This window comes from Mus musculus, chromosome 1 (genome assembly GCF_000001635.26).
Source record: "Mus musculus strain C57BL/6J chromosome 1, GRCm38.p6 C57BL/6J".
Taxonomy (NCBI): Eukaryota; Metazoa; Chordata; class Mammalia; order Rodentia; family Muridae; genus Mus; species Mus musculus.
This window is the reverse complement of record NC_000067.6, coordinates 59,201,001-59,228,014: the sequence shown is the minus strand read 5'-3', so window position 1 is coordinate 59,228,014 and position 27,014 is coordinate 59,201,001. Positions and strand designations below refer to the sequence as shown.

The window sequence follows — 27,014 nt, the reverse complement described above, 5'->3', positions numbered from 1 at the left end:
TGCCTTAACTCACATGTAAACACAGAAACCAAGACTTTAAAAGCAAATAATTATTAAGTATTTTACCCGTGTAAAATACCAGGTTCTCTTAAATTACTATATCCATAGTGTGAACTCTGGCTTATTTTGTTATAACAAATTATAACTCAAACTTCTAAAAGGAAACACTAGTCCGGTATAGTGGCTCATATATGTAATCTTGGGATTTACAAGGTTAAGGCAGGAGAGTTGCAGAGTTCAAAGCAACCTGGGCTACAGTGTGAAGTTCTGTTTCTTAATTCTACTCCACCTGTGGAGACAAAAAGAAACAAATTGTGGATGGCTACTTGAAAATCTAGTAATTTTGTGTCTAAGTCATTAGTGCTGTTAATCTGTAAATTTCTTTCAGAGCTCATGATACAGTTTGCTCAATTGTTCTGCTTTCTGGTCTCTGGTTTTAATTTTTTTTTTTTTTTTTTGAAACAAGGACAAGAGTCAGGTGTAGCCCAGGGTAGCCTGTAATTTGCTATAGCTGAGGCTGGTCTTGGCTTTTGATCTCTTTCCATCTTCCGTTTGCAGTCTACACCATGCATGCCCAGTTTACTTCCTGTCTTAGTGTGTAGTCATTTTAAAAATTACAGTATGCATGCAATTTCCTTGTGTATGTATTCTTATGTCTATGTGTGGGGGTGTGTTTGTGACATGGTGAGCATGGAGAGATCAGAGGATAACTTTTGGGAGCCAGTTTTCGCTTTTAGACTGTGGGTTCCAGGGATTAAAATGAGGTTGTCAGTTTTGGTGGCAGGCTTCCCCACCTGGCTATCTCACTGGTCCTGTTCAGTTTTAATCACTGATTATAATTACTCTTGTAAAAATATTTGCTTTTAATCAAAATATCCCATGCAGAGCTTGGGATTAAACCCATGGCCTTGGACTTGTTAGACAGATGTTCTACTTCTGAATTGTATTCCTGCTTCCATATACCCAGATACCTGTTTTAAACCAGTGTAAGAGAATGAGCATGGTATGGTGGCACATTCTTGTATTCTCAATACTCTCTGAGCAGAGATGAGAATTGCTTCTTCAGATGTGAGAGTAGCCCAGTTAGTTACATAGCCAATTCTAAGCCAGCTAGGGCTAAGAGAACACAAGTTAGCTCCTTTGTCTTGAGGATACTGTCTTCTCTGTAGAGTGCTATCACATTAGAAAAACATAAGCTCATAAGATGGTACAGTGGATCTTTGGTTACGGGCAGATCACTTCAGCCCAATAGTTTGTGGCTAGCCAGGACAACATGTAAGACTTCATCTATCCACATTCCCCACCCTAAATAAAAACTGAGTGCATTGAAGAAGCAGAATGAAGTCTATAGGAAGTTAAAATCTGGGAGACATGTACTAAAAATTAGAGCAATCTTTTGTTGTTGTTTTGTTTTTCGAGACAGGGTTTCTCTATGTAGCCCTGGCTGTCCTGAAACTCACTCTGTAGACCAGGCTGGCCTCGAAGCTCAGAAATCCGCCTGCCTCTGCCTCCATTTTTTTTTTTTTTTTTTAAAGATTTATTTATTTATTATATGTAAGTACACTGTAGCTGTCTTCAGACACACCAGAAGAGGGAGTCAGATCTTGTTACGGATGGTTGTGAGCCACCATGTGGTTGCTGGGATTTGAACTCTGGACCTTTGGAAGAGCAGTCGGGTGCTCTTACCCACTGAGCCATCTCACCAGCCCCTCTGCCTCCATTTTTTCCTTTTTTCCTTTCTTTCTTTCTCTCTCTCTCTCTTTCTTTCTTTCTTTCTCTCTCTCTCTTCTCTTCTCTTCTCTTCTCTTCTCTTCTCTTCTCTTCTCTTCTCTTCTCTTCTCTTCTCTCTCTCTCTCTCTTTTTTTTTTTAAAGAATATAGGTTCCAAGTCCCTTATTTGGAAATGTTGAGCTATGTTTTGGAACTGAGATTTTTCTTTCGTGAACACTGTGTATAACTGTATTAAGTAGTAACTCCCCTGGGATCTGTGTTAGCTTGTGATCATATTGATAGTTCTGCAACAAGAAGGGCAGGGCAGTATTTACCCTAGACAAAATAACAGCCCCTCATTGGTTCAGGTCGGATTTTATACTTGGCTAAATTGAGATCATATTGGATTTTTGCTGTGAAAAAAGAAAAAAAACAGGTAGCTTTCAGAGTCTTTGACTTTGGATTTCTGATTCTAATATAATGGAAGTACAGATGGTTCATAGCTCTTCTTTTTAAAAACAGGATCTTGCATTCAATTTTCCTGTCTTAGCCTCCCAAGTTATGGGATTATAGGCATACATCACCAAGGTAGCTTATAGTGTGCCCCACGCCTCTGCCCCCCCACTTTCTTTTTTTTTTAAAGATTGTTTGTTTGTTTATGTGAGTACGCTGGGCAGTGGTGGCGCATGCCTTTAATCCCAGTACTCGGGAGGCAGAGGCAGGCAGATTTCTGAGTTCCAGGACAGCCAGGGCTACACAGAGAAACCTTGTCTTGAAAAACCAAAAAAAAAAAAAAAAATGTTCTGGAAACGCATAAACTCTATTGCTTCTTGGTCTTTTGGCTAAGATCAAGTGAGTACACTGTAGCTGTACAGATGGTTGTGAGCCTTCATGTGGTTGTTGGGAATTGAATTTTAGGACCTCTGCTCACTCTCATCGGCCCCACTCGCTCGGGCCCAAAGATGTATTTATTATTATACATAAGTACACTGTAGCTGAGTTCAGATTCACTGGAAGAGGGCAGGCATCAGATTACGAGTAGTTGTGAGACACCATGTGGTTGCTGGAATTTGAACTCATGACCTTCTGAAGAGCAGTCAGTGCTCTTACCTGCTGAGCCAATCTCACCAGTGCTTTCTCGTCTCGTCTCATCTCTTCTCGTCTCTTCTCGTCTCTTCTCGTCTCTTCTCGTCTCTTCTCGTCTCTTCTCGTCTCTTCTCGTCTCTTCTCGTCTCTTCTCTTCTCTTCTCTTCTCTTCTCTTCTCTTCTCTTCTCTTCTCTCTTCTCTTCTCTTCTCTTCCTCTTCTCTTTCTCCTCTCCCTCTCTCCTCTCTCTCTCTCTCTTCTCTCTTCTCTCTCTCTCCTCTCTTCTCTCTCTCTCTCTCTTTCTTAAGCAATGATAAGAATTCTAGACTAGACCATATTCTTTTTGGAAATTTCCTGATCTTGATATTAAAGCAGCATCTTTATACAGAGCCCATTTCTTCCTTACAGGAAGCTGTGTAGCCAGTGGAATTTAAATGTGGTGTTACTTTGATAAGAACCAAAGTTTACTTAGTTTTAGTGCATCATTTGATGGTTGCGTCTTTCTGTTGTGAAGGTGATAGTAGCTTGCAGAGTGATATCCACTGAGTCTAGCCTTGGCCTTTGGCTAACAGAAAGAACTTAACAGCTACAATGATTAGCCTAGGTTGCCTGTCTGCTGACCTGTGGAAGGTCTTGAAGGTAAGTCAACCCCACAGTTTCTAACTTCAAGTTATCGCTGTTTATACAGTGTCTTTATCAGAGTTAGTTAGGACAATACAGGCCAGTGCAAGAGAGAGACTGTTAACAGAAGAGTAACAGGGTATAGAGCTCCTGTCTCCATGTAGCACAAAGACTGACCTTACCAAGGGAGAGGCATCTTTGAGGAGCCCCACAGTTGGCCTGTCTTCAGTTTAAATGCTATGTGAATGGAGAAGCAGTCATAGAAATGCCAGAGAAACAACATTATTGTTGGCTTATGGTTTTTTTGTTTTGTTTTGTTTTTACTGTGTTAGTGCATAATTGAGGAGAGGTGTTAATGGAGTTGGTAAATCCCACCCTTAAGTGTGTGAGCTTTGGACGGCATGCTCTCCTTAGTTGTCACTTCTCTTCTTTCCATGACTTCCTGAAAGAAGTCAAATATCTTAAAGCCTTTAAAACAAAATGAAGCCAGATTTGGGCTACATATCTATAATTAGCACTTGAGAGGATGAGGTCAGAGATCATCAGTTTGAGGCTAGCCTGGGATACATAGAAAGACCATATTGAAAAAGAAAGAAGGGAAAAGTTTTTACAATATTATTAAGGAAAATGTCTGTAAAACAGAATTGAATTTTCTCCCCCTACCTTTGTAGCCCAGGTTGGCCTCACACCCTCTATGTAGCTGAAGATAACCCTGAATTTCCTGATCTGCTTCTGCCTTGTGAATACTTGGATTACAGGCACGTGCCCATTTTTGTGCACGGTGGGGGATAAAACCCAGGGCTTCATGCACGCACTATACTACCCGAGCTGCCTTCCCAGCGCTACATGTGAGCTTTATACTGTTGCTCTGACACATTGCTTCCAACTCTGTGGCCTACAGCGTTGCTTACTACCATACAGTCCCGTAAGCCAAACATCTGCTATGGGCTTAACCATGCCAGGAAAGCTTCTTTGACTGTCTTTTTCTGCAGGTTTTCCCCCAGGTAGGTGCCACTCCTTGGCCTTTGCATATTTTGAAGGTCAGCCATGTAGCATCTTTCACCCAGCTTCCTTATCATTTCTTTCTTTCTTTTCTTAAAAATGTCTTTGTATGCTCCTTTATTCTATGTGTTCATGTGTATACATGCATTGACATACATGCACATGAAGGTCAAAGGACAATCACAGGGGTCCATTCTCTCTTCCCACTGTATGGGTCCTAGTGACTGAACTCAGGTCAAGTCAGACAGACTTGGCAGCAAACACCTTTACCCACTGAGCCATCTTACCAGCCCTCCTTTTTTGTTTTTTGTTTATTAGGAAAGTGTGTGTGTGTGTGTGTGTGTGTGTGTGTGTGTGTGTGTACATGTAAGGGCAGGCAGGTGCCTGAAGAGGCAAGAAGTGTCTGGTCCCCCTGGAGCTGGAGTTATAGGCAATGGTGAGCTGCCTGGCATGGCTTCTGGGAACTGCACTTGTGTCCTGTGCAGTGCTTGTTCTTAACTTCAGAGCCATCTCATAACACTCCATTTTTGTTATATATTTTTGCTTTCTTTTAAACCTCTTCTTTTTTTGAGTCTAGCTCAGGCTAGACTGAGACTCACTATACAGCCCATGGTGGCCTTGAACTCATGGCAGTTCTGTTGCCTCAGCTTTCTGATAGGTGGGACCATAAGTGCCACCATCCTCAGTTTACAGCAGTTTTGGTTGTGCAGTCTTGATGTGGTGGATCTATTTCAGGAAGTGAGATGTGGCTGTACTACAGTTCCATGCCCTCCTAGAAGGGTCCTCTGGCTCCTGCGGATAGTGTAAGGATGCAATCTGAAGCGCACCCCTTGGCCTGCACAGATAGCCCAGAGTTAGCATTTCCCTGCACACCAGGAAGTGAGCATCTTACTAAAGCTAGTTAGCATCACCAGCACAGATTTAGGAGCAGTTAGGAATTCTGTGTACGCAGGGCAGTGGTGGCGCACGCCTTTAGTCCCAGCATTTGGGAGGCAGAGGCAGGTGGATTTCTGAGTTTGGGGCCAGCCTGGTCTACAGAGTGAGTTCCAGGACAGCCAGGGCTATACAGAGTAACCCTGCCTCAAAAAACCAAAAAAAAAAAAAAAAAAAAAAAAAAAAAAGAAAAGAAAAGAAAAGAATTCTGTGTACTAATAGCATTAAGTTTATTCAAATTTACCATCTGTTTATAGTACCTTTCATCCAAATTTGATCCCAAACTGTTCTAAATTAAACACTTACAAGGTAGAAAGTAATTTCCTCCGGATACACAGATGGGAAACAGTGAGAATTCCAGGCAGTCTGGAATAAACAGATGGACCTAGATCTCCCTGCCAGTGTGAGTTGTTTGCAGAGCAGTGACCATGCCATACCAAATTATAAATTTGGTCCCAGTATTATAAAGTCTACAGAAATAGGGCTTTGTTCTTGTACTTTTTTTAAAAAATGAATTTTGGTGCCATTAAAACTTGGAATTGTTAAATTGAAATGCGTCTGGTATTTCCTTTGTGTGTTTGTTTTACTTTCTTTTTTTCTTTTTTTTTTTTTTAACATTGCGTTTTAAACTCATGGGTTATTATTTTCAAACAATAAATAATTTTTATTTAGCTCTTTTCACTGAGTGATTATTGTGTTTTGAAACAGGGCTTGTTGTGTACCCAGGCTAGCCTTAAACATTGTCTTTTTTTTACTAATATATTTATATTCTGCGGTAGTGTTTATGTAGCCTAGGCTGGCCTTGACCTCAAGATCATCTAGCATCCATCTGCCAAATGTTGAGGTCACAGTTGTGTGCCACAACAACCAGCTTGGCTTTGAATTTTCAGTCTCCTGCCTCAGCTTCCTTAGAGCTGGAATTGTCATAAGCTACTATACCTGGGTTTTGGGTGGATGCTTTTATTTTATTATTTGGAGGCACAGACACTGGAGAACTAATCCAACAGAGCCCATGTGTGTTGAGTGCTCTACCATTTAACTACATCGGCAGCAGTTTTAGTTTATTAAACTAAAATGGGAACTTCATTGGCATTCCAGGCGCCATGGCCAGCTGTGTTGGAAAGAAGTGGCACAGAGTGCTAGTGAATGTTCAGCTCGTGGGCACAGGTGCCCGGCGGTCAGCACGTCCCGCAACTAATAAGTAATGTCACAGAGCTACTGAGCTACTGATTGGTTAGGGGGAATGGCTTCTGCCATACCAGTACTCAGCCTGTGTAGAACAAATGGCAAATGTGGGGCCTGGAAACAGCTCATTCCAGATCCACATTTCTACTAGCCCTTCCGGGTCTGAAGCTTGTTAGCATTGCATTGAGATTGTCTTGGGGGAAATTACCACAGAAGTTCCAGTAATGGAAAATGTATTTTAGTTAAACACAAAGAAATTGAATAATTAACATTTGTGTTCATTACTGAAAATTAGAATGACTTGGATATGATACATTACTGAGATTTTTAAAAAAAAAATCTTTCCCAGTTGGAATTTAAGTTTTTATATGTTCCAGAGTACTTAAAAAGTAACCTTAATATAGGTATTACTTTTCTATCACTGTGATGAAATACCATAACTATAGCAGCTTATAAAAGGACATGTTTAATTGGGCTTAGAGTTAAAAAGGGCTGACAGGGAAGGCAGAGTCGCAGCAAGAGCTGAGGGCTCACATCTGGAGCTGCAAACAGAAGGTAGAGAGTACATTGAATGCTACTTAGCTCTTGAAACCTCAAAGCCTGCCCCAACAAGGCTATATCTCCTAAGCCTTCCCAATTGGGGACCGAGGATTCACATAGATGGGGACATCATTTGCGATCACCACAGTCTCTATGATTGTACTGAATATGTTGATTTGCAGATTGAATTCCTTCCTTTATAATAATTTTTAAGAACCTGAAAAATCTGTTTCCTGGAACATTACATTTGATGGCCAGCAGGCGTCTTATAAGCTCAGTGGGCAGGCTCAGTCTTGGTATTTGACTTTGAGTAGGCAGGGAATGAATTAGTTGAATAGTTTCTCTGAATACTTATCACTCAGTGAATGTACACTTGTTAGAGGCCTGCCCTCCCTCTCCCCTCCCCCTCCAGTCAAAGAGATAACAATGGCAGAGTATTCCAATGTCCTCCGCTTCTCTCTGTGCTTACCTAGTGTTCTCTATTCAGGTCTTGAGAGAGCTTTTGCTAATGGGATGGTTTGGTGATGGAGTACTCCTCCTGACCGATGGACTCAAAGAAGAAAAGGTAAAATCATTTTTTTTCTCCCCTGTCGTCCTAGGAAAGCACAACAAACAACATGGTTGAAATTAATATTTTTTGAGTTTGATTTTCTTTTTAGTGGTATTAAGTAGAAGCACATGGTTGCATTTGTAATTGGTAGCAAAAGAGACAAAATTATTTAAATAAAGATGAGTAAAGTTGTTATTGTCTTATGCTTATAAAGGGATTTTATTATCTTGAAACTCTTGTAGACATCCTTTATTTTAAGTTTCAATCCGTACTTAGAAAACTACTCACAGAAGATTAAATTGTGGCTTTCCTTCCATAGATTGTTAAGCTCAGTTTTAAATTATTATTATTATTATTATTATTATTATTATTATTATTATTATTTTGAGATGGGTTTCTTTGTGTAGCCCTGGCTGTGCTGGAACTCTGTAGACCTGGCTGGGCTTCAATTCAGAGATCCGCTTGCTTCAGCCTCCTTAGTCCTGAGATTAAAGGCATACGCTACCACTGTGCAGCTAGCCCTATTATAATTTAAGGAAATACTGTTTAGCAAAAGTAGAGATATTTAAAAAAACGTTTCTGCTTCTACTAAAATAGAAGAATATGTGTTTGCTAGAAGCAAGCAAACAAAAACATCATGTATAGCACACATCATTGATCATAGCACTTGTTAAACAGAGGCAGTCAGATCTTTGAGTTTGGGCCAGCCTGGTCTACATAGAGAGTTCCAGGCCAGCCAGAGCTACACGTTGAGATCCTGTCTCAGTGGGAAGTGTGGAGAGAAAAGCATAGAAGACTGTTGTCAGTTAGGAATTTGATTCTTTGAAAACTCTAAATAATGGAAAATAATAGAGGGTCCTCAAAAAACTTGAAATAGGCAGATAATGGCGGTATACACTTGTTATCCCAGCACATGAGAAGACCTGGGAAATATGAGTTTGAAGCAAGCCCATCTCAAAAAACAAATATTTATAACCGCCCCCCCCCCACAAAGATAGTATTGCTGTATAATCATAAGACAGTCTCACTGTGGGGTATATATCCAAAGGGAAGGAAAAGGAAATCCATATGTTGAAAAGAAATATGCACTCCTCTGATATTGGACAAAATATGAGGTCAACTTAAGTATTCATTGATGGGTTAAAAAAAGTTGTGTATACAGTCAGTGGCCTATATTCAGCCATAAAAAAGCATGCAGTCTTGTTATTTGCAGCAACATGCATGGGCGTTTTGTTGAGTGAAGTAAGACAGGTATAAAAAGCCTGACACCACCGACTACATCCTCTTACTTACATGTGGAAGGTAAAAAGATGGTCTCTTGAAATTAGAGGGTAAAATAATGCTTTCCAGAACAGGGTAAGAATGGATGTGGTTAATGTATCCAGTGTCTTTGTAAAGGAAGCCTAGAATGTTCTGTCAGACTGTAGGGTGAATGATTTAGATGGTAATGATCTCTCTCTCTCCTTGCCTCCCTCCTTCTCCTTCCCTCCCCTCAATCATGGAGGCAGAGTCTTACTCTGTAGCTCCAACTGAGAATGCTTGATTGACCCCTAGTCTTCCTACTGTTGGAATTGCAGTTGAGTGTCACCATTCCCAGTTTTGTGTATTTCCAGATAGCTAGTAGAAAAGATTTTGAATGTCCCAAATGCAAAGAAATAGTCTATGTTTGATGTAAAGAATATGGTAATTACACTGACCACAACATATACATGCATATGTAGAATTAACATATTGTTGTACTCTCTATATATGTTCAAGTACATGCCAGATACAAATAATACTATTTAAAAAGGTTAAGAAGTAGTAGGCTGAGGACAGTTGTACAGTGCTTGCCTGGGTTCAATCCCTAGCCCCACAAACAAATGTAAGTCAGTTAGCTTTAAAGTCAACAGAAAGTGGAAGATTTCAATTCCTCATGTTGTGTCCATCAAGTTAGAACACTTGTGCTGCCAAATTATAAAACATAAAAATATCTCAGGCCTTATTTATTGCTTAGAGGCAAGTAATTTATGGGTTTTGATTGTCCTCTAGCCTTTTATATAAATAGTATTATCTGGGCTCTGGTGTCACACATAACCAAAGTGTAAATAAAGCAAATGTTAATTAAACTACCTGACCCAGCTATTCCTAATCTGTGCTAGTAGAAGGTGCATAGCAAGTTGACCACTTCCCTAACCCTCCCACCATGTACCCGGACATACAGAAGAAGAAAGTACAGTCTCAAGAATAATTGAGGGCAAAGATAACAGCTTTGAGTTCTGGGAGTAATTGTTTTGTTTTGTTTTGTTTTGTTTTTAAATGTTTGTAGCTCAACAGAGGCAGAAGGATCCAAAGAAAGAGGCCTAGTCCATGTCTGGCAGGCAGGATCCTTTTCTCTAACACCAGAGAGGTTGCCAGGCTGGGGTGGAAAGACAGTTCTTCAGGCAGCCCTTGGTGTGAGGCATGGAGTTCTTCTGACTGAAGGTATGAAAAGGCGGCTGACCCAGGCCCACAGCCCTGCTCATGCCCGAGTGTCAAGTCGGGCAACGGTTACTGACTACTGCAGGCTCTTTGTGAGCTTTGCGGCAGCTTGTACCCCTTTGTTCTCAAGGTATATCTCAACTCCCTTTACAGAAATTACATTCATCTGTACATTTAACACTTTGTATGAACTGGCCTGGAAGGGGGAGCTGTAGTTTACAGTTTTTATGGTAGTCACCACGTAACTGCCCTCATGGAGAGTTTCCTAGAGACTGTTGTGTACCAGGACAGCGATGCTAATGGGAGCTGGGACCTTGAACACGGTTGAGGGCCAGGACTGACCAGAGAGTTCACCATGGCGCCTTGTTCCCTCAGCTGCCATTGTTTACAGATAAGCAAGAAGTGAGTGCAGAATCTAAACTGAGTGCCATTTGTTGGAGCTGTCTTCCTACTGCCCCTGTAGCCACAGGCCACAGTGTCTCAGTACAGTGTGTCATGGTGGATCTGTCCATCTAAAGTAGAGACACATAGAGACTCACTTTTAATCTTGTTGCCAGTTTATCATAGAAAATTTGACTTAAGTCAAGATTCTCATTGGCTTCTAATTTTAAATTTATATTTATATTGTAGGAACTAAGAAGAAAAACTCTAGGAAACAGCTTAAATCTGGGTTTAGAGGTATTACAAAATAAACATGAGTATATGAGAGTTCTTTCTATGACACATTTTAAATTGATATTTAATTTAATAAAATATACATATTTTATTAAGATTTTAGGAAATACTTGAAAAATGTGAACTATAAGTTCAGTATATACTATCTATACTATGGATTTGAAAATATATAATTCTCAAGAGTTCTTGGAAGAACTCCGGTGGTCTTTCTCTTTTTTGGCAGTTCTGAGGATTGAACCTGGGGCCTCACATAATCCTACGGAAACTCTGGTACTGAGCTATAGAACCAGCCCTTGTTGTAAATAAGCTGTTTGGAATATGTTAATTACAGTGCCTGAAACCTTTATTAAGTACGATATTTGGAGGCCTTTTATTAACGTCATACCATTGACATCTAGAGTTAGGCCAGTGAGCTGGTTCAGGGGTAAAGGCACTTGTCACACGAGGCTGACAGCCGAGTCTGCTTTGCATCCGCATGAGGGCTGAAGGAGAGAACCCGCCCCTTGGAGTTGTCCTCTGACCTGCACACGTGCTGAGGAGTGAGCCTCCCCCACACCTCACATACACATTAATAATCATGTTTTTAGTAAAAAATCCTGTAGAATTGTAGTCAGGGTGTGGTTGCTGGTGTAGGAGGCTGAAACAGGAGGGTTGCCACAAGTTTGAGGCTAGCCTGGGCAGCATGGTTAGTTCCAAGCCAGCCTAGGTTTCAGTGGGAGACCCTGTCTCACAGAAGCTGGGACAGTTGAGGGAAAACTTCTCATTGTTTTCATGTTTAAGCAATATCATGCTTCTAAGTGTCCAAATTACAAAAAGAATGCAGACTCGTCTCAGCTGGGGATGGGTGGAGCTCAGTGGTGTAGTACATGCTTAGCCCGGAAGCCCTGGGTTCAGTCTGTAGTTAAAAAAAGAAAAAAGGAAAAAAAAAAAAAAAGAAAATTTTCATCTCATATCATGGCGTATGGTGCTGTTTTCCAGGAGGGAGGTTGGCATAGCAGGACTTTTGTCTCAGGACTGCTGGCTGCCTTTGTAGTGGCCTGTGATGCTGGCTATGAGTGGGCCCGTGCTCCTTACAGTTCCTTTGTAAATTCTCATTTCAATCCAGAATGCGGAAAGATGAGTGGAGCGAAATGCCCTCAGCTTCTGAGTTGAGTCTTTGAAGGTCTGAAGGTCTTCGCTGATGAAATGCTTAGCTAGCTCACTAATCCCTCTCCTTTCTCTTTTGAACCGTAGATGGTGAGGTCTACAGCTTTGGGACTCTTCCCTGGAAAAGTGAATCAGCAGAAATTTGTCCAAGCAGCCCCCTTCTAGAAAGTGCCCTGGTTGGGCATCATGTTATTACTGTGGCAACAGGGAGCTTCCACAGTGGAGCAGTGACAGAGAGCGGGGTGGTGTACATGTGGGGAGAGAATGCTGCCGGGCAGTGTGCGGTAGCTAACCAGCAGTATGTGCCGGAGCCGAGTCCTGTCAGCATTTCTGACTCGGAGACCAGCCCGTCATTAGCAGTTAGGATTCTGCAATTGGCATGTGGCGAGGAACACACACTGGCATTGTCACTCAGCAGAGAGATCTGGGCATGGGGCACCGGCTGTCAGCTGGGCCTCATCACCACCACTTTCCCAGTGACAAAGCCACAGAAGGTGGAACACCTTGCTGGACGCGTGGTGCTCCAGGTGGCCTGCGGTGCATTCCACAGCCTTGCACTTGTGCAGTGCCTCCCTCCTCAGGATCTGAAGCCAGTCCCAGAGAGATGCAATCAGTGCAGCCAGCTGCTCATCACCATGACAGACAAAGAGGACCATGTGATAATATCGGACAGCCATTGCTGCCCTTTAGGTGTGACATTGTCCGAGTCTCAAGCAGAAAAGCATGCCAGCCCTGCTCCCAGCCCTCACCCAGAGGCACTGGATGAGCAGGGAGAGGTGTTTGAGAACACGGTGGTAGAAGCTGAACTGAACATGGGAAGCAGTCAGACCACAAGTGGCAGTGCCATTTCCACCCAGCAGAACGTCGTGGGAACAGCTGAAGTGTCTTCTGCCAGAACAGCTCCGTCATACCCAGACACCCATGCGGTAACTGCATACCTGCAGAAGCTGTCAGAGCATTCGATGAGGGAGAACCATGAGCCTGGAGAAAAGCCACCCCAGGTCCAGGTAGCTGCTACATTTCATAGCATAAATGTTATTTGGAGTTATCAAGGTTATTTGGAGTTAAAGTCTTTGTTTTTGTGCTCCTTTAAGAGCTGAAGTCAAGTTCAGCAAGTTTTTTTTTTTCTCCCTCAGTCAGGCTGCTATAATTCTGTCTCTAGGCTCTAAGCAAGCCTAGAGAGGCGGGAGCCTGTGCTAATTCAGAAAGATGACATGCTGGGCTTGCTTTAGTTAGAAATGGCTTGTATTTTGCCATCCTGGCATTTTGCACCACATTTTGGTAGTCCCCAGAAGAGTATAATCAGTATAACGATGGCTCACAGAGCTGCTTCTGGACTGGACTGCGGTGTCTCTTCAGAGTTCCTAAAGCTCTCCCCTCTAGCGAGGTTACTAGGCTGCAGAGCATTTAGTTGTAGGCAAGCCTATGACAACTTAACAGTTTCTAGACTTGGTTCTGCATGTACATAATTTAGGAGGCCAAAGCAGGAGGATTGCTATGAGTTTGGGGCTAGCCTACACTACGTAGTATCAAGCCAGCAAGGGCTGCAATTAACACTCATAAACAAAAACCGAAAACAAAAACAAAAAGAGAGAAAAGAAACGAAACTTAGAGGTTTTCCATTATGTTTCAGGTTTGTTGTATTTTTAGTTTTGTTTTCAGTTATTACTGGTCCTTACTGGGCTTTATTTGAGGTGGGGAAATATTTTCTATTGTCTTATTCTCATTGAATTCTCACTGAAGACTTCAGAGTGGGTGACACCACTGCTGGAAACAGTGTTCCAAAAAGACAGTTTCTGGTTTGCTCTTGGGATTACTGGGGATTTACGATTTGCTTTGTGCCAAAGGTGGTAGTGGGAAGGAAGCAAGCCATCTAATCAGGAATGAACTGTTTCTGCTCTTTTTCACTCAGGGGCTTTACAGCCATGAGAGCTCTCAGTTCTTTATTCCCAAAGCTACTGTCAGAGTACGAAGGTGGGGTGTTTTTAGAAACAGTCTTGGGTCACACAAACTCTTTGAACTTGTTGGTACCTGACTTTTTTTTTTTCAATTAAGAGTAAACTGTTTATAAGAAAAAAATCTAAAGAAAGCAACATTAATTTACCAAGAATGTTTATAGAAAATTCTTAAACTGTATGTGTTTATAAAAAAATTTGATTTTCCTGATCTTAAGTTTGAGGCCAGATCAGGCTACAGAGGTTTTTGCATCAAAAACAAACACAGAAACGAGTTTGCCCTTTTAGAAGTCATTCCTCTATTAAATTTAAGGCTGAAAGCTTATTGTATTCAGCTCATTTGGGTATCAAATTACCACTATTAAAATTCTGTATTCCAAAAAAAAAAAAAAAACCATAAGATATTTCACTTTCCTTTGAACTTATTTTGATAAATTAAGTTTTTATTATGTATATTGGTTTTGGCAGTGTGTGTTCCTATTAAATTTAACTTAATCTTTGTAGGTAACATTTTAGCCTTACACTGAGCAGAAAAATTTATATGCTTTGTTATTGGTTGACTCTAAATTCTAAAATTATGTCTTCAATCAAAATGGCTAGTAATTAATTTTTCCCTACTTTATTTGTTTAAATACAATTGAATAGCTAGAATGTAGCTCAATGGCAGAGCACTTGCCAAGCATGCTTGAGGCTTTCATCACCTCAAATAAGTAAAGATATAAAAGTATACATGTATGCACACACACACATATATACACATATATACATATATATTACATCATTAACAGTAGCTTAAGTCTATGGGCAGTGATTTCTGCCTTGCCTTGCCTCCCCTCCCCTCCCCTCCCCTCCCCTCCCCTCCCCTCCCCTCCCCTCCCCTCCCCTCCCCTCCCCTCCCCTCCCCTCCCCTCCCCTCCCCTCCCCTCCTTTCTGGTCAGCGCTTCCTTCAGATGCCCTCAGGGCACCTGTTAGGAGCATCACAGATACAACAGGACAAAGGGTGGAGTCACAGTAGCACTGAACCCTTGTCATGAGACCTAAGCCATCAGAGTACTTGCCTTTAATTGTAGTTTTCAAGCCTCTGCTGACTGTTTTAATTAGATTACTTATTTGCATAGAAGTAACTTCTAAGTTTCTAATGTGTAAATATGTAATTTGATAAACTATACTGAGTGCCTGCTGTATGCCAGATACTGTGATAGGCACTGGGAATTACTTAAAAATTAGAAGAAAATTAGAAGCCATTGTTACTTCTATTTGGTTTGTTGTTGTTTTTGAGATAGCATTTCACTGTGTAGCCCAGGCTGGCCTGACCTGTACAAACATACTTTGCTAGGTTTGGTTCTGAAATCAGAATAAATTAAGGAACAATGTGCATATCTTTGGATATAAAAAGCAGTTTTTTCAAAAAATTATATTTTTAATTGTGTGTAGATGTTTAACTATGTGTAGGAGTGGGTTTCTGCATGTGAGTATGTGCATGTGCCCGAGGAGGTCAGAGTTGTTGGATCCCCAGGAACTAGAGGTACAGGTGGTTGTGAACCGCCTGGCATAGTCCCTGGTAGCTGAACTTGAGTCCTCTGAAAGAACAACAAGTGCTCTAAACCGCTGAGCTATCTTTCCAGCCATCAACCCTATGAGAAGCAGTAGTTTTTCAGTGTAACTGTGGTTATATGTCAAAAGCTTTTTGGTGTTTATTGAGAATATCTAATTTTTTTCTTTTTAGTAAACAGTATTTGATATTTCAACCTAGTTTTCACTGGTACTGGGAATTTTTTATTGAACTTTCTAATATTCCCACAAAGCATGCTAAGAACACTAGCTCCATGTATTTAATTATTAACCTATTCCTTTTATCCTCTGTGGTAACCAGAGCAAAGGTTGTAGCATGCCCGGCTACTGTGTCACAGGAGATAGTCACTGATGGATCAGCTCGAGAGTGTAGTTGAGGGGTAGTAGGTTAGGGCATAAAATTTCCTCCTATACAATTTACATCTAAATCTTCATTATAAAGTGTTTTAGAAAAAGCCTTCTTTTCTTAATATCTTATTTCTTCTGTTTCTTAGTTAGCAAGTAATCAGTTTAAATTTTCCTAAAAGTATTTAAGTAATAACAATTTGAGTTTTTCCAACCTTCTACCCAGGGTACCTTGCATTAAATCCAGTTATTTTCTTTTTTTTATGTCTATTTACTTTTTGGGACAAGGTCTTACTATGATAGGACAGGCTTGCTAGCTTTGACCTTGAGCACCTCTTGTCTCAGCCTCTCCAGGGCTGCAGCCAGGGCCCTTTGAACCTCACCCTCCTTTTCCCGTGCTTGGTTTTATAAAGTGGCTAGAGAGCATGTTAACATGCCACTAAAACCATGGCACCGAGACCAGAGGAAGCTCGTAGATGAAGAACTAGGTTTCAAGCACCATTTCCATATAGTATGTTAACTCTGCTATCAGGAGGGGTGAGACGGAAGATAGACAGTTCTGTTGTCATTGGCCTGGGATTTGCTGAGTAGCCCAGGCTGGCTTCATTCTTCCCCCTAAGCCTCCTTAATGCTAAGGTTACAGACAGACAGATCGCCTTTGGATCTGTTTTAGATTTTTTTATGCAGATAGCTATAAGCATTAAACTACTGACTGCTTATGTTTTTATCTACTGTGTATGTGTGTTAGCCTCTTGTAGAAGAAGCAGTTCCTGATCTTCACAGTCCACCAACCACAAGCACCTCAGCCCTCAACAGCTTGGTGGTCTCCTGTGCATCTGCTGTTGGTGTCAGAGTGGCTGCCACCTATGAAGCTGGGGCCTTGTCTCTCAAGAAAGTTATGAACTTTTACAGCACTGCCCCCTGCGAGACGGCAGCTCAGTCGGGCAGTGCCTCCACAGGCCCAGAAAGTCTGAAAGATCTCCGAGAAGAGCAGGTGAAACAGGAGTCACTGCAAGGGAAGAAAAGCTCAAGTCTCATGGACATCAGAGAGGAGGAGTTGGAGGGAGGGAGTCGAAGACTCTCCCTCCCAGGGTTGTTGTCGCAAGGTAATGCCTCAGTGCATTGACTTCTGGAGAGTCCTGGGTGCTGCCAGCATTGCATGCTGTGATATAACAACTTAGTCTTCCTAATGATCAGGGCTGACTCTGAAGTTTCTATAACCGTGGTTTATTAAAACAGTGACACCATTGCATACACTAGAAAGCCTTTGTTGCAAGGACCCTGATATAGCCGTCTCTTGTGAGACTAGTCCGGGGCCTAACAAACACAGAAGTGGATGCTCACAGTCAACTATTTGATGGATCACAGGGCCCCCAATGGAGGAGCTAGAGAAAGTATCCAAGGAGCTAAAGAGATCTGCAACCCTGTAGGTGCAACATCATGAACTAACCAGTACCCCAGAGCTCTTGACTCTAGCTGCACATGTATCAAAAGATGGCCTAGTCGGCCATCACTGGAAAGAGAGGCCCACTGGACAGGCAAACTTTATATGCCCCAGTACAGGGGAACGCCAGGGCCAAAAAATGGGAATGGGTGGGTAGGGGAGTGGGGGGGGGGTGTGTAGGAGGCTTTTGGGATAGCATTGGAAATGTCATTGAGGAAAATAACATAATAAAAAAAATAATAAAAAAAAAACCAAAAAACAGTGGCTTTAAGAGAAAGCTATCAGTTTCTCTGCTTCAGAAATAGTTACAGGATGAATCTTCAGGGTTTTTTTTTGTTTGTTTGTTTTTGTTTTTTTTGTTTTTTGTTTGAGACAGGGGTTCTCTGTATAGCCCTGGCTGTCCTGGAACACACTTTGTAGACCAGGCTGGCCTTGAACTCAGAAATCCGCCTGCCTCTGCCTCCTGAGTGCTGGGATTAAAGGCGTACGCCACCACGCCCGGCTGTATCTTCAGTTTTTTAAGAACTATTTAAAGTTTGTCCTGCTACGACATTGATTTATAAGATTTACTTCATTAGTTATACATTGTTTTCAATACCATAAAACATTCTTTAAAAAATTAACCTAGCAAGATATAGTGAGCCACACCTCAGTCCTAGCACTCTGGAAGCAGAGGCAGTCAGAACTCAGAGTTGCAGGGTAGCTTGGTCTACACAGTGATTTCCCGAACAGACAGGGCCACATAGTGAGACCCTGCCTCACAACAAATAACAACAAACAACAACAACAACAAAGCCAAGAAAAAAAACCCCCACTAACTAGGTAGTCATCCAGATATATAAAGACTTTTTTTTTGTTTTTGTTTTTAATTTTTGTCTATGGGTGTTTGGCCTGCATCGATGTCTGTGCACCATGAACACGTCTGGTACCCATAGAAGCAGGAGGAGGGCATCAGATTGCTTGGAACTAGAGTTCTATGTGGAATCAAACCCAGGTTCTCTGAAAGAGCAGCCAGTTTTCTTAACTGCTGAGCTATCTCTCTAGCACCTCACTAGCTTTCTTCCCATCGTAGAAGTTTAAATTTTTATGTTTTAAAACTAATCCCTTATTACATTTATTTGTTATATATTTGAAATTAAAAGTTGGCTTGAAAAACATTAGCTTCTAATTATGTTTTGAAATAGATAAGGTATTTGTGAACCTTGTATTTTTTAATAGCATATTCTGTTTTTGTTTATTGTTTGTTTGTTTGTTTGTTTTCTTGAGACAGGGTCTTAGCCCAGGCAGTCCTGGAACTCTCTATAGTTCAAGATGGCCTCAGACTCTCAGCAGTCTTCTTGCCTCAGCAGGCAATACAAGCATGAGCTACTACACCCATTTATTTAGCTTACTCTTCGGAATATAAGTTCTCTGGGATGTTGATAAATGTTACACGGAGAAGGGTTCTACAGCCAGATGTTTGGCAGTGTGACAGATTAAACTTTTAAACAGGCTTTTAATTGCAGGTCTCATGAGCATTTCTCAAGCTCTTTTGACCAGTAAAGCCACACTCTGTTGCAAAGAAGCTAAAGGTATTTTTATAAACGCCATGTTGGTGATTGCTTTAGGATGTTCCGGTGAAAGCATTGTGTCTTCTGCTTCCCCACCCCTTTACCCAGCTCTTGTTTGTCTTCAGTTTCCCCCAGGCTCTTAAGGAAGGCTGCGAGGGTGAAAACTCGGACAGTGGTTCTGACTCCCACATACAGTGGAGAAGCAGATGCCCTTCTGCCTTCCCTGAGGACAGAGGTGTGGACCTGGGGGAAAGGCAAGGAAGGGCAGCTAGGGCACGGCGACGTCCTGCCCAGGTGAGTGCCACCAGCATTTACTGATGGGGATCAGCTTAGGCAATGACCTTTTTCTCGGGGTCTCCATACACCTATTTCCTCCAACAGGACACACTACTGTGCACCATTAGTGCTGATAAAAAGCTGTCACCTTAGTCCTCAGTGCCTAACAGTACAGGACTGGAGGCTGGGCATGGTGACACACGCTTTTGATCTTAGCAGAAGAGAGAGATGAGGGTGGGTAAGTGAGTTTCTGTGAGTTAGGCCAGCCTGGTCTATATAACAAGTTCCAGGCCAGCTAGGGCTACACAGAGAGACCCTGTCTCAAAACAAACAAACAAACAAAAAAACAGTAAAGGACTGGAGTGTCCATGCACACTTGTCCATGTCTGGTTTGGTGTTTGTTTATCTTGGAATGCAGAACATGGTGTTAGGAATAAGGTGGTATGTCATTGAGACATTTGAGTAGTTACAGTTTAACTTACAAAGAGGAGCTGACAAGTTTCTGATCCCAAAAGATGTAGCTATGCTTCTTAAAATAGCTATTACTAAAGCATTAAAATATGTGTACATCAGGGAACACTGTCATTTTGCTTAATAGGCATTCCCAGAATTAACATGCTTGATATACGTGAAGATGTGGGATAGACTGTCTGAAGCAGTGGGCTAACGTGCTAACCTCAGCAGAGCGCAGGGAGCTGAACCGGAAGCTGCCTTTCTTCTCCCTGTGCTGCTCTCTCTTATGGTTCTGCAGCTTCCACATTTCTATTAGGGTTGTACTGGGAGGTCTAGCCTGGGCTTGAATTTGCAGTGATCCTCCTGTCTGCAAGTGCTGGGATTTAGGCCTGTGTACCACTTCTAGTTCAGATTAAACTTTTGGATTACCTAGTTCTTAATGGATCCTGGATAATAGGATTTAACTACTGATGACACAATGCTGCAGTTAAAAACTACCGAGAATTAGGTGTAATATTTAGAAGTAGTGTGAGCATATGCACATTATTTTTGACATTTTATTTTTATTTAACAGCACTAGCTATATAATTTGAGAAAGGCCATGATTCATGCTGAAAACACTTTTCCTTGTGTGTGTGTGTATCTCTTTCCTTTAAGGCTTCAGCCGTTGTGTGTCAAGTGTCTGGATGGTAAAGAGGTAATCCACCTGGAGGCGGGCGGCTCCCACTCCCTCGCACTCACTGCGAAATCTCAGGTAAGAGGCTCACTGGAGTGCTGCTCTCGGTTGGATGGGAGGCTGTTCTGTTGCAACTCTCTCTGAGCGACTGTACTGTAGGCAGAGCTGTCTCTCCTTTGAGCAGTTAGGTTGCACTGGACAGTATTTCCAGTTTATAGATAAGGGGAGGAGAGCAAGAGAAGCTATCCAGCTCTTCTAAAAGGCATTGTTCTGGCTGGTAAAGCTTCCATTTAACTCTAGCCCGAGTTTCCAGGTAGTAGAGCCTCAGTTCCCTTATGAAGAAGATTCTTAGTGTGACACTAAGAAAAAAAGCCATTTTTGTTTTGAAATCCAATTTATACAAAAACCCTAAGAAAAGAAGTAGTTTTAAGATGTTAAGATTTTAGTTGAACAGAAATAACCCGATACTAGAAACAGACCCATGTCTTGACTGTCTTCAGGGCAGGCATGTTAGAACTACTTAAGAAACAAGACCAAGTATGCAGTAGATTCTGCCAGAGTCACTGGCTTCTTTTTTGTAGGGCAAAGATTAGAACTTGGTATATTCTATTTCTAAATGGAGAAGAGACTTCAGATAAGCAAACAAATAGAATCATATGTGCTTAAGAACAAATATTATGTGATTTTCCCCCCAGAAACCTAAGAAGTAGAAAAAAAGATTTGACATCAAATTACAACAAAGGGTACACACACACATATCCCAGTGGGTTTCAGTAGGGTTATTTACCGGGACACATGCACCTTACCAGTGGCTGTGCCACTGAAGAAAAGGTGTCAGTGAGTGGGACCCATGACTTCCTATGCCATGAGTCTTGTGCAGGTGGACTAGCCTCAAAGTTGACATTCTCCCTCAGCTTCCTGACTGCCATGATGATCATAAGCTTGTGCCAGCAGGCCAGGTTTCATTTCTAGTTTCTTTTTTTGAAATGGGATGAGACAAGCTCTCACTTTTTAATCCAAGCTGCTGGTACTGAAAAATTAGCTCAGACTAAAAACTTCTCCCACCTTCCTGAGTGGTGGGCTTTCAGGGCTGAGCCACTGTGTCCAGCTAATACCTATTATTTTAACAAGTAGAAAATTAATGTGAATAATTTCTGCGATTATAGGTGTTTGAGAAGGTTCAGAACAAGCATGCAAGATTAAACTTATCTGTCTATCTGCTCCCCTGTTGTTTCTGATAGGTTTACTCATGGGGCAGTAATACCTTTGGTCAGCTTGGGCATTCTGAGTTTCCAACAACGGTTCCTCGACTCTCAAAGGTACTTTTGTAAACCTAATAGCAACATATTCTGGGATTCTGTGTTGTATATTTAGAGAAATTGTTTTTATAGCCAAATTTAGTTTATAAATATTTTCCTAAAATTTTTTGATTCTTTTTTTAAAAAAGGCTTTATGACACAAAGCCATTCCTTTTCCACTTAAATGTAATTCTTAAAAATGTTTTTCTTCATAGCTTTAACTGTTCAATGAATATTTATAATACTCCTGTCCTTTTTTTAGCAAAAAAAAAAAGTCTTCTTTTAAGCAAACTTTTACTTCTTTGGTGTATTCTTTTCTTTATTCCATCAAATAATGGCTTTTCTCTAAACTTGAATTTGACAAGTCATAATTTTCTGGTGTGTATGTGTTTATTTTATAGCTTATACCAAGGTAAACCTATTAGTAACCCTTTTCTGTAGCAAAGCTCAAGGTTTAGATGACTCTGTTGTATAGATTGGTTTTCATTTATGTAAGTATTAGTATTGAGTAGTAGATTCTAGTCCCTTCTGTTTCATTCTAGGTCAGGACTTCCCAACCTTTCCCCTGCTCTAACACCTTGAAGAAATGCCCATGTACAGCCAGTAGTGCTTGTTCCTGCTACGGTGTTTAGAGTCAGGATGGTGTGAGCCAGAAGCACATCAGAATGGGATATGGTACTAGGGCTGCCTTTCCCGTCCAAGACAGACTCCCTGCTGAGAGTAATAGAGATTGTGAGGGATAGCTGCCTCAATTCTGAGAACGTGGTCCAAATTTAAACTATAGGCAAAATGCATGCATCTCTGCTTAAGGCCCACAGTGGTGGCTCTCCCTTCAGTGAGCTCAATTCTATTCAAACAAGAAGACTGGAAAAAGCATTGGGGAATGTTAAATTACTGCATCTAGTTTCAGTAGTAGATATTTTCCTTTTAAATTAGAAAGTTCTTAATTATGAGTATGTATGGATAGCCACAAAAGCCAGTAGGGGCATCTGATGTCCTGGAGTGTGAGCTCTGGCATGGGTGCTGGGATCATGGGTCATCTATACACGCTCAATATGTCCTCTTAACTGCTGAGCCATCCCTCCAGCCCTGCATTTAGCATATAACATTTTCTCAATATGCAGCCCAACTACTGTTACTTAAACACAAAGATTCATTGCCCCGTCATTTTAAAACAAAGTAGAAGCACCCCTACTCACGAGGGAAAGATTTTGGGGCTAGCCCTGGTGGCACAAGCCACCTTCTTCCCAGCTTCTGGGAAGGCTGAGGCAGAAGAATTGAAATTCAAGTTCTGCCTGAGCTACAGAGCAAGCTCAAGGCCAACCTGGACAATGCAGAAAGACCCTGTTTCAGAAATAGTCCAGAAAGGGTTGGGGCTCTAGCTCACTGTTGGAATAGACACTCAGCAATCATGAGGCTGCAAGTTCCATCCCCAGCAAACAAAACAGAAATCTTACCAAAGACAATGCTGTAGTGTGGGGGTCAGAGGACCTGAAAGTCTGGTTTGTATTTAGCCTTAGCCCTACGGAATTTGTTACAAGGTTAGTCTCACAACGTTGTATACAAAGTACAGCATGAAGGTTTGTTTTATTTGGAAATGGGTGTATATTTGTTTGTTTGTTGTGGTCTGGAGATGAGAAGAAAGTCCTTGCATGTGGTAGGCAAGACCTGCCACACTTGAGCTACAGCCACACACTACAGCCACACACCACAGGACTGATGGTTTGAAATCATCTTAATTAGTCTATGAAAGCTAAAAATTGTCTAGTGAGATTTGAGTTAGAGTTTTTGTTTTGATTTGAATCATAAAGCCCAGGCTGGCCTTAAATTCTCGGTTCCCCTATTTCAGCCTCCAGGCTCCTGGGATTACTAATGGCCATGTGCTACCATGCCCAGTTCTGAAATTGGTTTTTTGTTTGGTTGTTTGTTTGGTTGTTTTTGTATTTGTTTTTTAAATTTGGTTTCCTGGCATTGAATTCAGGTCCCAGGTTTTAGAGGCAAGCACCTTATGTCCTCTGTGCCATTGCACAGGACCTCTTATGTAAGTCTCTTTAAAAATTACTTTATGTGTATGAATGTTTTGCTGGCACATATATAAGTGCATTGCATGTGTGTCTCAGGTTTTCTGGATCTGGAGTTACGGATGGTTGTCAGCCATCGTTCTGGTTCCAGATCTTCTGCAAGTGTACTGAGAGCTGAGCCATCTCTGTAGCCTCCTGAATTGGTTTTGATTGGAGATTATGCAGTCAGAACTTGTTGGCTTGCTGAACTTGGTTAGAGTTGGTTGTATACCCCTGAAATCCTGGTACTCAGGTAGTGGGGGCATTCAGCCTAGGGAACCCTATCTCACACATACCGACTGGGTGATTCATTCTTCTCACAGTGAACCGGTAGTCCATTATTTGGATGGTTTAATTTTAAGAACAGAGAAGGTAGCTGAGATGTAAGTAGTGGCAGTGCGTGCACACTCACAATAATTGTTGTGTAGAGCCTGGCTGGATGCACAGGGTTTACCTGATAGAGGCTGAAGGAAGCTGGAGGCTGGGAGCAGTGCTTTGCTCTAGTACACTTTCTTAATGAAGTCTTAGGAGGAAGGCCGTGCAGCAGACAGGACAGTGGTAATAATAGTAAGTAGTAGGTTGCAGGGTACCTAGAAGTCTGGCTACCGCCTTTTGATGGAAGCTCCTGGGGTACTATGTGGAGTCCTAGTGTTTGAAAGCCAGCAGTTTCTAGAGCTTGGTTCTCAAGCATTTGTTTGCATTTGTCAGGGTCACCTGAAAGCTGGAACCCTCCTGGGTGATCTGTGGCTGAGAGCTTGCATTTCTAACATGTTTCCAGGTGATGCTCCTGCTGCTGCTGCTGCTGCTGCTGCTGCTGTAAAGACCACTCTTTGAGAACCACTGGTCTAGGTGCCTGTAGGTGGTTTCTCAGGGGTCCTGCCTGTTTCAGCATTCTGGGAGCTGGTGCCAGAGAGATAGTGAGTTACAAGTGGGAACTGAATCTCAGCACCAAGGATGCAGCTGGCAATAATGAAATCTAGCCTTTTCATTATCTAGATTTTTTTTTTTCTTTTTAGGTAGATTTTTGTCACATGGCTGAGTATCGATGGGCAAAGGTACGTTCTAGTGTTAGAGCAGGGTTCTAGAGTCTCCTTACTGTAGACTGTTTATAAACACCTACAGAATAACATTAAAACTAGGAGCTATGCCTTTTCCTTCCCATAGTCTATGTTTTCAGATTTTTATAAGCTTCTGATTCAAGTTTAAAAGCTGAGCCCTAGCCTTTTGCTCTCTTCTGCTGTAGGTGGGTACATTGCTGGAAGAGGTCCACTCTCACCGGCATGGCTAACTTCCTTATGCCAGCTTAAGTAATCTGTTCTCTTCCATGCAACTTGAGTTCTCCTTGGCTGCCTTGGACAGACGTTATCTTTCTGTCGTTTCAGGTTAGCAGTGAAAATGGAGTCTGGAGTGTAGCTGCAGGCCAAGATTATTCCTTGTTTTTAGTGGACACGGAAGACTTCCAGCCTGGGTTGTATTACAGTGGCCGACAGGACCGTGCAGAAGGTGATACCCTGCCAGAGAATCCCAGTGGTACAAAGACTCCAGTACTTCTCTCCTGTAGTAAGGTGAACTGCAGTAGAATTGAATCCTAAGGCCCACACTCTAGCACCGAGGAGTCTTTGAACATTGCTGACTGTAGTGTCCCTGCAAAGCCCTTCTCACCCTTCCCTTCCCTCCACTCCTCCATTCCTGCTGTACTCTCCCCACAGCACCTGTCACCATGTGAAATGCTGTCTGCCCTCCTGTACTGTGAGGGATATGGGACTTTGTGACTCTCTGTTCATTGCTGTGTCTGCCTACGCTGTTTCGTTGTCCTCGAGGCAAGGTCTTGATAAGCATGCAGCCCAGGCTGGCCTGGAACGTGCTGTGCAGACCTTCTGCCCCCTTCTCCTGAGGAGCTGGGAACCCTGGTGTGTGCTGGCCGGCCGTCATGCTCCAGCACCGTGCGTACACAGTGATACACAGCTGCTGAGGCGGCACTCCTGGGAGCAATACCATGGCTGTGCTTTCTGTTTGCTTGCTTTTGGTTGTGATGCTGGGGTTGGAACTCAGGGCTTTGTTTGCACTGGACAAGAACTCACCTCTGTAACTAACCCCGGGTCCCCCCACCATACCTTCTGAGCCTTTTTCTTTCATTTCTCTTTTGCTATGCTAGTACTGGAACCTACTCATGCAGCGAAGTCTCCCAGAGCCCTCAGGTGAATTCTATCAGAAGTTCTTTCTGTTGGTGGACAGTGCTAACTTGAGGCTCCTGAGCCAAGCTCACAGAGACAGGCAGTCCTGACAAGTCACTGGTGGGACTTAACGTTGGGCCCCTGTTCCCTTGGCCTTCATTTCTGCTAGTTTAGCTGCTTCTTTCTCTTGAAGATCCACATTAATGTCTGCTTTTCTAATTCTGCCTTGTTTACTTACATACTTATATATTAGCTAGTTTCTGCTTTCCCCTTATTAAAGTAACTCACATCCCCACAGAGACATGTCAACAGAGGGTATAACCCTCCATGCTGGTTCATTCCAGATTTTCTATTCTCATTGAAGAATGTGTTTATGGACTGTAGTTTGTCGTTGGCTTTCTTGTTAATAAGCTCTGACTGTATTGAGACAAGACCTTAATTGCCAAAGGCAGCATTGGCCAAGGTTTGGCTCTTGACCTACATGTAGTCTGTTTGTGGCATGCTGACTGGCCCTGGGCAATAGCTGGCCTGTCACCATATACCCTGTGGAAGATTCAGTCTAGATAAAGGATGAAAGGATGAGGCTCTGGTGTGTGTCACCAGTTTCCTTGGAAGGTTAATAGCCACAGTGTACAGCCTGCCTGCCTGGTTAAATGAGGAAATGTAAATAAAGACATTGATTAATTTTGTTCATACTAGGAAGGTTAAAAAAGGTTCCTTTCAGAGAAGAACCTTAGCACATGCTAACTATAGACAGCTGTGACATTTATCACATATATACAGTGGGTGCTGACCATATCAGGGTAAGTGGCATGCCCATCACCTTAGACATCCTTTTTGTGACAGGAGCATTCAGAATCCTTTCCTACTGGCTATTCTGAGATATTCAGTGGATTCTTTTGTTTTGTGAGCCAGGGTCTCTCTGCACAGCCCTGGCTGTCTCAGAACTCACTCTGTAGATCCTCCTCCTCTGCTTCCCAAGTGTAGCATCAGACATTTCCTTTTTCCTTGCAGTTCCGTTTGCCCTCGCCAGCTTCTGACCTCACGCCCTTTGGTAACCACTGCTTTCTAGTCAGTTGCTGAGGCCATGCTCTATGTGTCTGCGCCCACAGGTCTCACTCTTTGCCCTTCAGTCCTACCCCTGTTATCACAAAAAGTGAAAGTTCACTTTGGGGGCTGAGTAGTGCTCCATTATCTACACATTACTTACTTTCTTTATGCGTGTTTCTGCCAAGGGATACCTGTGTGATTCTTCTGTACCTTGGCCCTTGTGAGCAGCATGTGACTACAGATGTCATCTTGACA

General features: G+C 42.2%; 1 protein-coding gene across 3 annotated transcripts in view; it reads left to right on the top strand.

Annotated features, from left to right (window-relative positions):
* The window catches only part of Als2 (alsin Rho guanine nucleotide exchange factor), a 74,476-nt gene that overhangs the window by 9,217 nt on the left and 38,245 nt on the right, over positions 1–27,014 (top strand). For all 3 annotated transcript variants that reach the window (NM_028717.6, NM_001159948.2, NM_146109.3), the window contains exons 2-9: positions 7,563–7,640; positions 9,934–10,088; positions 11,994–12,913; positions 16,527–16,884; positions 18,898–19,066; positions 20,159–20,255; positions 21,419–21,496; positions 24,918–25,100. In NM_028717.6, coding sequence (NP_082993.4) covers positions 7,621–7,640; positions 9,934–10,088; positions 11,994–12,913; positions 16,527–16,884; positions 18,898–19,066; positions 20,159–20,255; positions 21,419–21,496; positions 24,918–25,100 — 1,980 coding nt within the window. In that variant the 5' untranslated portion in view covers positions 7,563–7,620. The remainder of the gene's footprint in view (positions 1–7,562; positions 7,641–9,933; positions 10,089–11,993; positions 12,914–16,526; positions 16,885–18,897; positions 19,067–20,158; positions 20,256–21,418; positions 21,497–24,917; positions 25,101–27,014) is intronic.